Source organism: Erythrolamprus reginae, chromosome 3 (assembly GCF_031021105.1).
Source record: "Erythrolamprus reginae isolate rEryReg1 chromosome 3, rEryReg1.hap1, whole genome shotgun sequence".
NCBI lineage: Eukaryota > Metazoa > Chordata > Lepidosauria > Squamata > Dipsadidae > Erythrolamprus > Erythrolamprus reginae.
In genome coordinates, this window is record NC_091952.1 from 222,413,860 (window position 1) to 222,427,513 (window position 13,654).

The window sequence follows — 13,654 nt, forward strand, 5'->3', positions numbered from 1 at the left end:
TTTCAGAGATTTCTGGCGATGTTTCGATGAGGTCCCACTCGTCATCTTCAGGCTGCTGCTTTTGCTCTTGTGCTCGCCCTAGCACAAGGACAAAAGCACCAACCTGAAGATGACGAGTGGGACGTTGAAACGTCACCAGAAATCTCTGAAACTTACACAGGAAGAAACCCGAATATGCCAAGACCTTCATACCTCTACCCGTGAAAATCTATGAAAACATACATACATACACACACACACACATATATACACTGCTCAAAAAAATAAGAACACTTAAACAACACAATATAACTCCAAGTAAATCAAACTTTTGTGAAATCAAACTGTCCACTTAGGAAGCAATACTGATTGACAATCAATTTCACATGCTTGTTTCATTTATTTATTTGTTTATTTATTTACACTTATTTGTCATACAAATATAGTATTGTAGTATGTTTAACGTAAGTATAGAGATAGAAAAGATAAAGACATTAGGACAGGGACGGTAGACACCTCTTAGAAAAGGGGAGAGGTCTATTGTAGATAATGTAAGGTTGAGGATTTTGGGATTGTACAGAACAAAGTATTCAATGAGAATATTCCGTTCATTCAGATATAGGATGTTATTTGAGTGTATATATATATATATACTGGAGGAAACTGAAATTTGAAAATGACTGTACAGTATATAAAATCTCCTTAGTGCTCTTACCTCCCTCTCCCCCACCTCAATAAAAATAGCCAATCACCGACAATTTCGGGTTTTATGCCTCTAGAAACGTAAAACTCGAATTTTCCAAAACCAAGTTAGTGACTCTATAATGGTCTGGATATCTGGAATTGCTTTGCCTGACCGGGTTTTTAATTTGTAATATTTACACAGTCAAGTACGTGAGACGTGGTCGCAGGTACAGCTGTGGAATGAGAAGACCGGCAGGCGGTCCCTTGCTCATAACTTTTAACTCTTTTCGTGTCACGCGTCCACAAGTGCAAATCACTTGCTGAACTTTTTTAGCCGGTTTTTTCTCTCTCTTCCGTTCCTGGAGTAGAGAGGGGTGGGCACGCCCCCCTCCCCCCCGACCGTCCGCGTCTATCTCGCAACCGCAGCGCCTCCATTTCGCAGCCGCTGGGAAGGTGAAGCGGCAACAGCCCAACCTCCCTCCTCCCGTCATGCTCAGCGGTGCCGTTGGCGCAGTCACAGCGAGGAGGGCCGGGTGGGCGGGGTTCAAAGCGGAGGGCGGCAATCGCCGCGGTTCAGGGCTAGGGAGAAGGTCGCTAAGCGGAGGCGGCGGCATGGCGGAGGTCTGCGCGACTCCCGGGGAGCTCAGCCTCATGGATAAAGGCATCAAGAGGTGAGAGGCTGCAAGGGAGAGGAAGCCTTTAAGTTCTTTTTTCCCAAATCCCGACTGCTGCTGCTATGAGGTTGCATCAATTTTTGCACACTTAGCCCCTTGTCTTTCCTTGGGTGTCATGTAGAAGTGCTGGGGTACATTTGGGGCACAGCTTCACCATTGGGGATTTCCCCCCCTCGATCCTCTGCCTATTTTAAAATAAACCTGAGAGACTATAAGCCTGAATTGTTGAGCCAAATGCTATTTTGTCTTAAATATTATTTAAAATATTTACATTTTATTTAGTCTGTCTTACCAATATCCTGTATATAAATATTGTTATGTCTTTTTGGGGGGGTATATATATAATTATTTTCTCCATAAAATAAAACTATATAGTTATAAACCCAACAACAATGCTTAAAATCAATCATATATAAACTTTTCTTATTACTCAATGGAGGCTGTTATCTCTCCTCATCTTAAAATTTCTATTAATTTTATGCAACATTGTCCATTTTTAAAAGTCTAAATAAAAATTGTTCCTCTCCATCTTACTATAAAAAGTTGCATTACATCAGTGCAATATTTTTATTTCTTTGTATACCACCAATACATATTTGACGAAACAAATAAAATAAATACATAAATTATTTGAATAAATTGATAAGGGGTGATCCGTGGAATGTGAGGTCTTTTTATGTGGAAGAAGATGGCAAATAAGTTGAGGCTATCCGGTGGGACAACAACAAAGTCTTTCTGTAATGTATAATTTAATTTACAGATTGCCACCATAAGGTCAACCATGGTAGAATTAGATTTCTTCACTTTGGTGGTGCAGAAAAAAAATTATCAACAGCTGCAAGTCATGATATATTTTATTCATGAATACGTGTTAAATATTAATTTGGATGACTGCAATGCAGTCTATCTACATGGGTCTACCCTTGAAGACTGTCTAAAAACTTCAATTGGTCCAGGATGCAATATTTATTTATTTATTTATTTATTTGTCCAATACACAAATACATAGGAAGAAAAATAGACATGTAGTAATATATATAAGGGTAAAGTGAACTTAGAGGAGAGGATATATGAAAGAAATATATATATATGATAAGTGAGAGAAAGGAAAGACAATGTATGAGACAAGGACAGGTTACCTGCAGGACCTCCCTTCTCTAAGAACAGCTACTCATCCTATTGGGTCAGCTAGGGTGGGTGTGCTCCTTGTCCCTTCCCTTAAATTTTGCTATTTGATAGGAGTTAGGAAGCATGCCTTTTCCAGGGTAGTCCTATGGAACATTCAGCCTTACTAATCCTCTGTAATGTTTGAACACCTGGCTTTTCCTCCAAGCACTAGAATAAGATTAGATGACTGCACCAAGAAGTTTGACTTTGCACAATTAAGTACAGTGATACCTCAAGATACGAACCCCTCGTCTTACGAACAACTCGTGATACGAACCCGGGGTTCAGAAAAATTTTGCCTCTTCTTAGGAACTTTTTTCGAGTTACGAACCGGCGTTCGGAGACTGCTGGGAAGCCGCGCGGCTGTTTTAAAAGGTGACAGCCGGGTGGCGGGGCTTCCCAGAAGCCTCCCGAACGCCGGTTCGTAACTCGAACAAAGTTGGTAAGAAGAGGCAAAATTTTTCTGAACCCCGGGTTCGGTTCGGGGGGGTGCTGGGAAGCCCCCCAGGCCGGCTGCGACCTTTTAAAACAGCCGCGCGGCTTCCCAGCTGTCTCCCGAAGCCGAACGCAGAAGTTCGGCTTTGGCGTTCGGCTTCGGGGGACAGCTGGGAAGCCGCGCGGCTGTTTTAAAAGGTCGCAGCCGGCCTGGGGGGCTTCCCAGCACCCCCACAAATCCCGAACCAGGTCGGCTGTCACATTTTAAAACAGCCGCGCGGCTTCCCAACAGTCGCCAAAAGCCGTTTTTTTGCGGGGGGTTTTTTGGTTGCACGGATTAATTGACTTTACATTGTTTCCTATGGGAAACAATGTTTCGTCTTACGAACCTTTCGTCTTACGAACCTCCCTCTTGCACCAATTAAGTTCGTATCATGAGGTATTACTGTATTTTTACTATTAAAATTATTATCCAGAGAGTCATGAAAATACTGATGCACCTTGTATACAGTGTGGGTTTTCATGGACTTGAATACTTGTTACTTGTTATAAGTAATCCTTGACTTATGACCACAAAACTCCCCTTTTTATGAACCTATAATCCCTAATTTGGGGTAGAGTCACAGCGACTGGATAGAGCCCTGGTTGGATGTCCTTCCTCACACTGCACAGAATTTGCATCAAATATGATTTTTTTTCACCTTAAAAAGAAAAATCTGCTGCCGCCTAGAATTGAACTCTCAACCTTCCAAGCCCAATTGAACCCTAAATTTCTGTTGCTAAGCAAGATAGTTGTCAATTGCAACTTAACTGTTTGTCCCTCTATTCTGACCTTTTGTTGCCCCAGTTGTTGTGAATCAGTGCGCTATTAAGTTAGTAATGTGATTAACAAGTAAATCTGGCTTCCCCATTGACTTTGTCAGAAGGTTGCCAAAGACGATCGCATGATTCTGAGATACTGCAACCATCATAAATATGAGTAAGTTGGCAAGCATCTGAATTTTGATCATGGGGATGCTGCAACAGTTGTAAGTGTGAAAAACTGTCATAAGTCATTTTTTCCAGTGTCATTGTAACTGATGGGTCACTAAATGAACTTTTGTAAGTCAAGGATTACATGTGTTTCAAAGTTTCTACTTGTTGTTAAAACCAATGTTTTGTCATATGTTCTTCATTTGTAGTTTAGACGAGCTGCCTTTAAGTTCAGAGCTTCACACACTCAACTTGCATTGTAACCTGATCTCCAGAATTGAAAGCCTTGATCACCTGTTGAACTTACAACATCTAGATCTCTCGTCAAATCGTATACATTGGATTGAAGGGCTAAGTTGCCTTGCAAACCTGCGTTCCTTAAATTTAGCTTGCAACTTGATAACAAAAGTTGAAGGTCAGTCTTTAGATCAAGGCTTGATGTTATATTAATATAGGTTTCCTTCCATTTATGGGAGGAAGCTAGAAAGCAATATTTCTCAACCTTGGCAACTACCAATGTGTTACCTTAAGGCCTAAAATTGCCTTGGGATAGGCAATTCTAGGAAGTTCACATATCTCGAAGTGACTATGATTGGGAAGCTCTGTGCAGAGTGGGTCTGTGGTCTGTAAATAAATTTCAGGGAATCTGTATGTGGATGGGGGAACAATTGCAACTCTATTCACTTTTTAATTCAGCAACGTACGTCAGCAACAACCTGATTTATGATCTCCAGATTGCAAAAAAGTTTTCACTTTAATAAAACTCATCTAAAATTATACCTTAGAAAAGATATTATTTTTATAAATTTAACTAATTAATAAAAAAACATCGATATTTCTATAATTGTTACTTTTTAAACATTTTGCTAACCATACTTGAGCATAATTGGTTTACGTTGCATTGAAATGACATTTTTCTAAATAAGGTCCATAGGTTTCACCACACTCTCAAAGGGGTTCACAGCAGAAAAAGATTAAGAATTTCTAGGATAGAGAAACCTTGCTAAAGGATTTTTGTTGATTTCTTCGCTGATACCAGTGGTGTCTCATACTGTTCTGAATAGCTTCCCATGATTCAAGGCTTAATAGTGCAGATTCCATCTTCCCAGAGCTTCTTCAAGGGGAATGTCTAGACCAAGGTTTTGAAGGTGTGTTTATTTTACCTCACAGAATGAATTGCCTTAGCATATTGGCTAGAGAACTGAAGTCCATATTTATTTATTAGGAAAATCATTTTTACAGTAGTAGCTGGAATTTATATTTCTGAAACTAGAGAAATGATAACTTTCTGCTTTTCCATAGACACCCAGGAGGGTCAACCACAGAATATTCTGAATACAGTGATACCTCGTCTTACGAACTTAATTGGTTCCGGGACGAGGCTTGTAAGGAGAAAAGTTTGTAAGATGGAATCAATGGAAAAGCGATTAATGCAAGCAACCCCATAACTCACCCCTTTTACCACCCTTTTTGCCCTGCTGGTATTCCCCTGAGGCTCCCCTCCATGGGAGACCCCACCTCAGGACTTCCGTGTTTTTGTGGTGCTGCAGGGAATCCCAGTAGGGGAATCCCAGCAGCGCAAAACCCGGTGTTTCACTGGCAACGGAAGACCAGAGGTGGGGTTTCCCATCGAGGGGAGCCTCAGCAAAATTGCAGCATCGCAAAAACATGGAAGTCCTCGAAACCCCACCTCAGGACAGAAGTCTGGAGGCGGGGCATCCCAGTGGTGGCGGCTTGGGTTTGTAAGGTGAAAATAGTTTGGAAGAAGAGAGAAAAAAATCTTAAACTCCGGGTTTGTGTCTCGAAAAGTTTGTATGACGAGGGGTTTGTAAGACGAGGTATCACTGTATGTTGAAATATATTTACTTACCTAAATCATTCTGCCACATAATTTAATAATGGAGGCTGAAATAGAAATGGCTCTTAAGACCTATCATATTCCCTTTCCCTTTCATCCCTTTAATTATAGTTCTTGAATGTTGGAGATTTATAGCACTTTTGTACACTTGACTCATTAAAAGGATGCCTGTAGAGATTTAGCATTTTTAATGACCTGTGCCTACTTGACAGTAATGGTTTAGCAATACATTTTCATTGTAAGTTGCCCAGAGTCACAAATCCGTGAGATGAGCAGCTGTTTAAATATGTATAAAAATATACAACACTCCTTGTTGTGATTGGTGAGATAAAGGTACTCCATATTAGACGTGTAGTAAGCTGTGACTTAGCAATGATATCAGAAGTATACTGCTGCTACAAGGAAACTGTATTTATACTACATACAGTTCTGTTTCCCTCCTTCCCTTTCTCTCCAACCCCCAAGATTTTCAGTATGTTTTGAATTCTTTGGCAACCTAACGCCAAACCAATTATAAGTGAATCAGAAGACTAAAATGCCTATGATGAGGTTCACAATTAAACATATACACTCCGATCAGGAATAAAAGAGATGAAGAGTTCAGGGAATGTTTGTGTGTGTGTTTGCTCTTAATAATGGGTTTTTTAGTGTTTTTAAAATTATTAGATTTGTTTTTTACATTGTTTTTGTTATTGTTGTGAGCCGCCCCGAGTCTACGCAGAGGGGCGGCATACAAATCTAATAAATAAATAAATAAAAATAAATAAATCATAACCTTTGGCTTGGCTACCAAGGGTAGCCTAAATTAATGGTCCTTGGTAATTATCCTAATGTTAACTTACAATCAACTTATAAATGAAGAAGGAGGCAGCATGCTTAGCCAGGGTTTGTAAAGGATATATAAAACAGAAAAGATAAAGCTGTCAGAACAATACAGTGGTACCTCTACTTACAAACTTAATTCATTCCGTGACCAGGTTCTTAAGTAGAAAAGTTTGTAAGAAAAAGCAATTTTCCCCATAGGAATCAATGTAAAAGCAAATAATGCTTGTGATTGGGGAAACCACAGGGAGGGTGGAGGCCCTGTTTTCTCCCAGGAGATTCCTAGAGAAGCCCCACGGAGGCTTCTCCCTGCCTTTTCCAGCCCTGTTTCCTCCCAGGAGATTCCTAAAGAGGCCCCATGGAGGCTTTTCCCTGCCTTTTCCGGCTCTGTTTCCTCCCAGGAGATTCCTAAAGAGGCCCCTTTGAGGCTTTTCCCTGCCTTTTCTGGTTACAGTTTCAGAGGCTCGGGTTTGTATGTGGAAAATGGTTCTTGAGAAGAAGCAAAAAAAATTCTTGAACACCCAGTTCTTATCTAGAAAAGTTTGTAAGTAGAGACGTTTGTAGGTAGAGGTACCACTGTAGCTCCTTAAGGTTTAGCACAGAATGCTGACTAATTGGAGGTGGTGGCAGAATGCTCACAGAATGGCTAGGAGTCTTAAAAATAAGTATTTCAGACTGAGATATGTGTGAGACTCACTTCTGATTGTTTGCTTATATAGTTGCTTTTTTTTTTTAATTGTCTCTTCTATAGGGCTGGAAAATCTATATAATTTAACTAAACTGAATTTATCTTACAACCGTATAGATGACCTTTCAGGTAAGAGATTTTCAACTCAATCTATTCAAACCCAAGCATTAGTGACTTTAAAGAACCTATCTGGAAATCCATATGTGCAGAGCCTAACACAGTGACAGTCATAGGCTTCAAAATGATGGGTATAACCAGTTGATAAAAGTATTACCTCTTGTTATGTGCGTGCAATGTATTTGGTGCATAATTTTAAAAGAGTAGGATTAGGATTACCCTGATACAGACACAATTTTGAGCCCAGGGATGTTGACATCCCTGAATGTGTTTGTGGCATTGCAGTTTTGGAGGTCGTTAAAATTTTTAGAGAAGAAGGCAGTTTATCAGCAGGACTAGCTTAATATGTTCTTGTGTCTGCAGCTATCAGCTTTACAAGGTATTGCAGGCAAGAAACACACCCTGATGTACTAGCTCTGCTTTATTGTACAGTGACATTAACAGAATCTTGTAAGCCTGAGAGGACATTTCTCACCCCATTGCCTTTACAGCCTAAGAATTAGGTTGCTTGTCATCTACATCTACAAGTCAGATAAGCTGCCTCTTATCTGACTTGTCTTGGCTGTGACTCTTCCTGTCCCAAAGTCATTCTCATATACTGTTACATTGGCTGCAAATCCAAATGGAGCCCGATCTGTGATGATCTCATAATGCATTGGCAAATTGTCATTCTTGGTGCCTAAACGAGTCCCCATCTTGAATTAGTCTCTCTCCTCCATTTCTTGGATTGATTTATTGATTATTTATTCATTCATTCATTCATTCATTCATTCATTCATTTATTGGATTTGTATGCCGCCCCTCTCCGGAGACTCGGTGCGACTAACAACAATAATAAGACAGCGCACAATAATAAATACTAAAAACGATTAAAAACCCATTAATATAAAAACCAAACATACATACAGACATACCATGCATAAAATTGTAAACGCCTAGGGGGAAAGAGTATCTCAATTCCCCCATGCCTGGCGGCAGAGGTGGCTTTTAAGTAGCCTACGAAAGGCAAGGAGGGTGGGGGCAATTCTAATTTCTGGGGGGGAGTTGGTTCCAGAGGGCCGGGGCCGCCACAGAGAAGGCTCTTCCCCTGGGTCCCGCCAAGCAGCATTGTTTAGTTGACGGGACCCGGAGAAGACCCACTCTGTGGGACCTAACTGGTCGCTGGGATTCGTGCAGCAGAAGGCGGTCCCTGAGATAATCTGGTCTGGTGCCATGAAGGGCTTTATAGGACATAACCAACACTTTGAATTGTGACCGGAAACTGATCAGCAACCAATGCAGATTGCGGAGTGTTGGTGTAACATGGGCATATTTGGGAAAGCCCATGATTGCTCTCGCAGCTGCATTCTGCACGATCTGAAGTTTCTGAACACTTTTCAAAGGTAGCCCCATGTAGAGAGTGTTGCAGAAATCGAACCTCGAGGTGATGAGGGCATGAGTGACTCTGAGCAGTGACTCCCGGTCCAAATAGGGTCGCAACTGGTGCACCAGGGGAACCTGGGAGAACGCCCCCCTCGCCACAGCTGAAAGATGTTTCTCTAATGTGAGCTGTGGATCGAGGAGGACGCCCAAGTTGCGAACCCTCTCTGAGGGGTTCAATGATTCTCCCCCCAGGGTAATGGACGGACAGATGGAATTGTCCTTGGGAGGCAAGATCCACAGCCACTCCGTCTTGTCTGGTTTGAGTTTGTTGACACCCATCCAGGTCCCAACAGCCTCCAGGCACCAGCACATCACTTCCAACATTTACTTTGCAATCATAATTGTTTTGTGGAGCTAATAAATACATAAAATGGGAATACTTTACAAAACAAGGGAAACTTTTTTCCTATTTTAATTAAACTGTGCTTAAATGATTTTTGATGTTTCAACATTTATTATTGACTAGTATTTTTTACAGGACTTCTACATCTTCGAGGACCCAACTATAAAATTAATCAAATTGAACTTCACAGCAACTGTGTGAATAATGTTAACCATTTACTTCAGTGCCTTAGTGGCCTGCAATACTTGACTAATCTTACTTTGGAGAAGAATGGAAAAAGTAACCCCGTGTGTGCCAAAATAGGTAAAAGAGCTGCAATTGTTCGCGTGGATAGGATAAAATCTAGTGCAAATGAAACTAATTTGGAAAAGCATTTGGAGGCTTTTCACAATGCAGTTATAAAGTAATTTATTTTATTATCTGAAGGCTACAGAGAGATTCTCCTTCAGGCTTTACCTCAGCTGACCATTTTGGATGGGAAGAATATATTTGGTGAACTGATTAACTTAATGGAACCAAACTCATCTGATTTGAAGTGCTTGGAAGATCTCTTAAGCTGTTTAGTTTCATCCAGTTATACAGATGAAGAAGAGGTGCTATAAATTAAAATATTTTTGCTTTTATTTGAAGTCTTTAAAGTTATTTTGAACTTCTTTTTGTACGACTTAGAATTTTTAATTTCTTTTTAATAGACTTATGCTAATTTGCCAATAATAACACCACATATTGATCAAGTATTAGCCCAATTTCGCCAGAGGACAAAGATATTACCTTGGACTACCACTAGCTCTTCCACTGAAATAATATCGTCTTCTGAGCCAGAAAAAAATAAATTTGATAATGACTCAAGGATAAAAAAACTAGAAGAACAGATATCTCACCTCCTACAAAAGGTAGTAACTTTTAAAGTTTTTTTTTAGTTTAGCTTGATAAATATTTGTGGGTATATTTTCATTTGCATCATATTATTCCAATAGAAGACAATATATGCAGCTCATTGCATGGTGCCCATTTTGTTGAAAGATGTTGTATAGATAGTTATTTCCTTGTCTGGTGTTGATTGTACTTGTCTGAATAATATTCTTAGCTCTTTGGGTTGTTACTTTGATAATGGAACACTTAGCGTTTGTTTTTCAATGTGTTTTTAATTTCTAACAACATAATTATCTTTTCCGGATTAGCGGAGAAAACAATAGCAAAAGTGAACAGACCAGATAAGTATTCCTAATATTTGTTTTATTTTCAGGTTACTAATTCTTCAAAAGCTAATGTGACCCTGAAAGCCAAAAAAGAAACAGATTTTACTTCAGAGAGTGGTAGCGAAAGTGGAAAAGAGAATAGAAAAGGTACTAAACGGGGCAAGTTGACTAATTATCGGAAAAGCACTTTATCAAGCAAGCTCCGTTCTCAAAAGGGCAAACTGTCAGCCAGGTATGGTATCTTAATTCATTTATCAGTGCTTTCTAGTCTGTTACTCTTTCATGAAGATAAACAATCTGCAGAATTGAATGTAATCTGGTTTTCATGAAAATAAGACTAATTAATGATGAAGCTTAACAGTGAACGAATTCATATTTGATCCTTTCTATAAGTAATGTCTATTTTCTCTTCTTATTTGGATAACAAAGTTAAAACTCAAATGTAACTGTTGAAAATGAATCTAAAATGTTAGATTTGTTTTATGTACAGTGTTCCCTCGATTTTCGCAGGTTCGAACTTCGCGAATAGCCTATACCACGGTTTTTCAAAAAATATTAATTAAAAAATACTTCGCGGTTTCCCCCCCTATACCACGGTTTTTCCCACCCGATGACGTCATATGTCATCGCCAAACTAATAATTTTTGCAAATAAATAACAAAAAAAAATAATTATTGTTAATAAATAATTATGTTTATAAATATCAGGATCACTAAGTGTCTTATTCAATGGCGAGTACCAGTAATAATGGTGAGTAAACGGTTGTTAAGGGAATGGGAAATGGTAATTTAAGGGTTTAAAGTGCTAAGGGATGGCTTGTGATGCTGTCCATAGCCAAAAATGGTGTACAGTGATCCCCCGGTTATTGCGTCCCCGACCATTGCGAACAGGGTAATTTGCGATTTTTCAACCCGGAAGTCAAAACACCATCTACGCATGCGTGCCCTTTTTTTCTATGGGCACGCATGCGTAGATGGCGCCCGGCAGATCAGCTGCTGGGCGGCTTCCCTGGGTCTTCCCCCTCTTGCTGGCATCAGCGAGGAGTTTCCCCACCGCCCACGCAAACTCCTCGCTGCCGCTCGCCCGCCCTTCGCCCGCCCACGCCGTTCGCTCCCCCTCTTGCTGGCGGGAGGGCGAGAAGCCCTCCCCAGCACCCGCTCGCCCTTCGCCGCTCGCCCGCCCTTCGCCCTGGCCCGGAGCAGCCGACAGAGGTAGACGGATGATCCATCGCCGCTTCTTCCCAGCAGAGAAATTCCAGCCCCCACCTGGTCCCGCCCGATCCTCCTCCCTGAGGCAGCTCGCCCTCCCATGGCCGCTTCCTCCACCCTCCATCGCAAGCCCTCGCCACCGCAGCCAACGCGCGCTGCGATCTTCAAGCCCGGCTCCTTTCGGCCCAGCATCCCGGGCCAAGCGGCTGCCTTCCGTCACTGAGCCTGGCTCGCCCGGAAGATCGTAGCGCGTGTTGGCTGCAGCGGCAGCGACATTGCTGCCGGCTTGGCTTCCCTCGCCGCTGCAGCCAACGCGCGCTACGATCTTCCGGGCCAGCCAGGCTCAGCGGATCAAGCCCGGCTCCTCTCGGCCCAGCATCCCGGGCCAAGCGGCTGCCTTCCGTCACTGAGCCTGGCTCGCCCGGAAGATCGTAGCGCGCGTTGGCTGCAGCGGCAGCGACATTGCTGCCGGCTTGGCTTTCCAATGAGTCCCGAAGACAAAAGTCAAACTTCCGCGTTTGTCTTCGGGACTCATTGGAAAGCCGCGCGGGTGTTTTAAAACATCCCCGCCGACATGGGGGGCTTGCTAGCACCCCCCCAAACCCGGCTTGGGGGTTCGGGGGGGTGCTAGCGAGCCCCCCATGTCGGCGGCGACGTTTTAAAACAGCCGCGCCGCCCCCAATCTTCGGCTCCTCGCTAGCGCTGCGGAAGTTAAAAACACCATCTGCACATGCGCAGATGGTGTTTTTACTTCTGCAGCGCTACTTCGCGAAAACTCGCTCGTTGCGGGGGGTCCTGGAACGGAACCCTCGCAACGAGCGGGGGATCACTGTATTTACTTCTGCATCTCTACTTCATGGAAATTCGACTTTCGCGGGCGGCCTCGGAACGCATCCCCCACGGAAATCGAGGGAACACTGTACTGCCTAAAAAACTAGTCCAGAGGTATATTTCTACAAACTCTAGAAAGGATTATTGTCCGTGGCATAGTTTTATAGTTTTAATTCTCTTCTAATTACTTTGGGGCCCTTTAAATGATACTCATTTGATATTCTGCCAGGCTTTTATCCATTCCAGTATGCAAATTCAATTTTTGTTTCCCTTTAGAGAACAAGAGAAAGATTTCATCAAGCCTAAATTTCAAGAATCCCACATCAAAGAGCAAGAAAGTTCAAGCCCAGCTTCAGAAATTACAAGTTTGAAAATAGTGGGGGAAACAGTTAAAAAACTGGGTGGGCCGAAAAGTCAAATGAGAAAACAAAATGTGGATACTGGTATTCAAGAAGAATTCACTTACAGGGTAGATATATTTATTATTCTGAGAGATTTTCATTTTTGCTGTGTAGTATTGATATAAATTTTAAAATAAATTTGGGATAGCTTTTGTTGTAATAGAAGCAAGGGACTTTCGATTCACTACTAGTTTGTTTCAGAAAAAGACATTTTCTTCTTTAGGCACTAATTCAAGAACTAGATCAGGAGAGAGAGAAGCGATGGAAAGCTGAACAAGCCGAAAAGAAACTGAGTGAAAGCATTAAGCAGCTACAGAGCCAGGCCAAAGAAGAAAAGGATATTCAAAGCGTAGCTGTTTACACTACAGATAGGTGAGTATTAGTATACTATATAATTTCTTTTAAGTTGACAATGTGCAGTTGCAATTCACATGAAAAGTATTCGTTCATTCTTACATTCTTAAGCTCTTGAGAGCAGTAAAATATGATCAGTTCTTCTGGGCACATATAGAATAGCAAATTTTGTTGAGCTTACTGTATCTTTCAGATTACAGGCTTTCTAAATTCTGAAGTAACATTTCTTTTGGTATTTCTTTCAGTGAATTTGATGGATATTACCTAGGTAAGAAACTGGCTTAGAAATGACAGAACGAGTTAATCCTGAGCCATAGATAAGAATTTCAATGATTTACTTGATTTGAAAGTAACTTCCTGGCCAATTTGATTTTTCAGGATTGATACGATATACTCCTGGTGTCTTTGTTTAAATCTATGTTTAAATCTATCAGGACCCTGGAATTCCCTTACACTAGTAATGCCTGGCCTCTGGAATGAGATTCTCTCAGAAATCTGGA

At 41.4% G+C, this 13,654-nt stretch overlaps 1 protein-coding gene across 2 annotated transcripts in view; it reads left to right on the forward strand.

The window, feature by feature from the left end:
* Positions 1-1,107: 1,107 nt before the first annotated feature.
* The window catches only part of LRRCC1 (leucine rich repeat and coiled-coil centrosomal protein 1), a 30,485-nt gene continuing 17,938 nt past the window's right edge, over positions 1,108-13,654 (forward strand). Inside the window, exons 1-9 of one of the 2 annotated variants that reach the window (XM_070747991.1) lie at positions 1,108-1,334; positions 4,121-4,326; positions 7,343-7,408; positions 9,297-9,464; positions 9,588-9,754; positions 9,854-10,054; positions 10,408-10,592; positions 12,676-12,868; positions 13,024-13,172. In XM_070747991.1, the coding sequence (XP_070604092.1) occupies positions 1,153-1,334; positions 4,121-4,326; positions 7,343-7,408; positions 9,297-9,464; positions 9,588-9,754; positions 9,854-10,054; positions 10,408-10,592; positions 12,676-12,868; positions 13,024-13,172 (1,517 nt within the window). In that variant the 5' untranslated portion in view covers positions 1,108-1,152. The remainder of the gene's footprint in view (positions 1,335-4,120; positions 4,327-7,342; positions 7,409-9,296; positions 9,465-9,587; positions 9,755-9,853; positions 10,055-10,407; positions 10,593-12,675; positions 12,869-13,023; positions 13,173-13,654) is intronic. The other variant, XM_070747992.1, reaches the window with a different exon arrangement.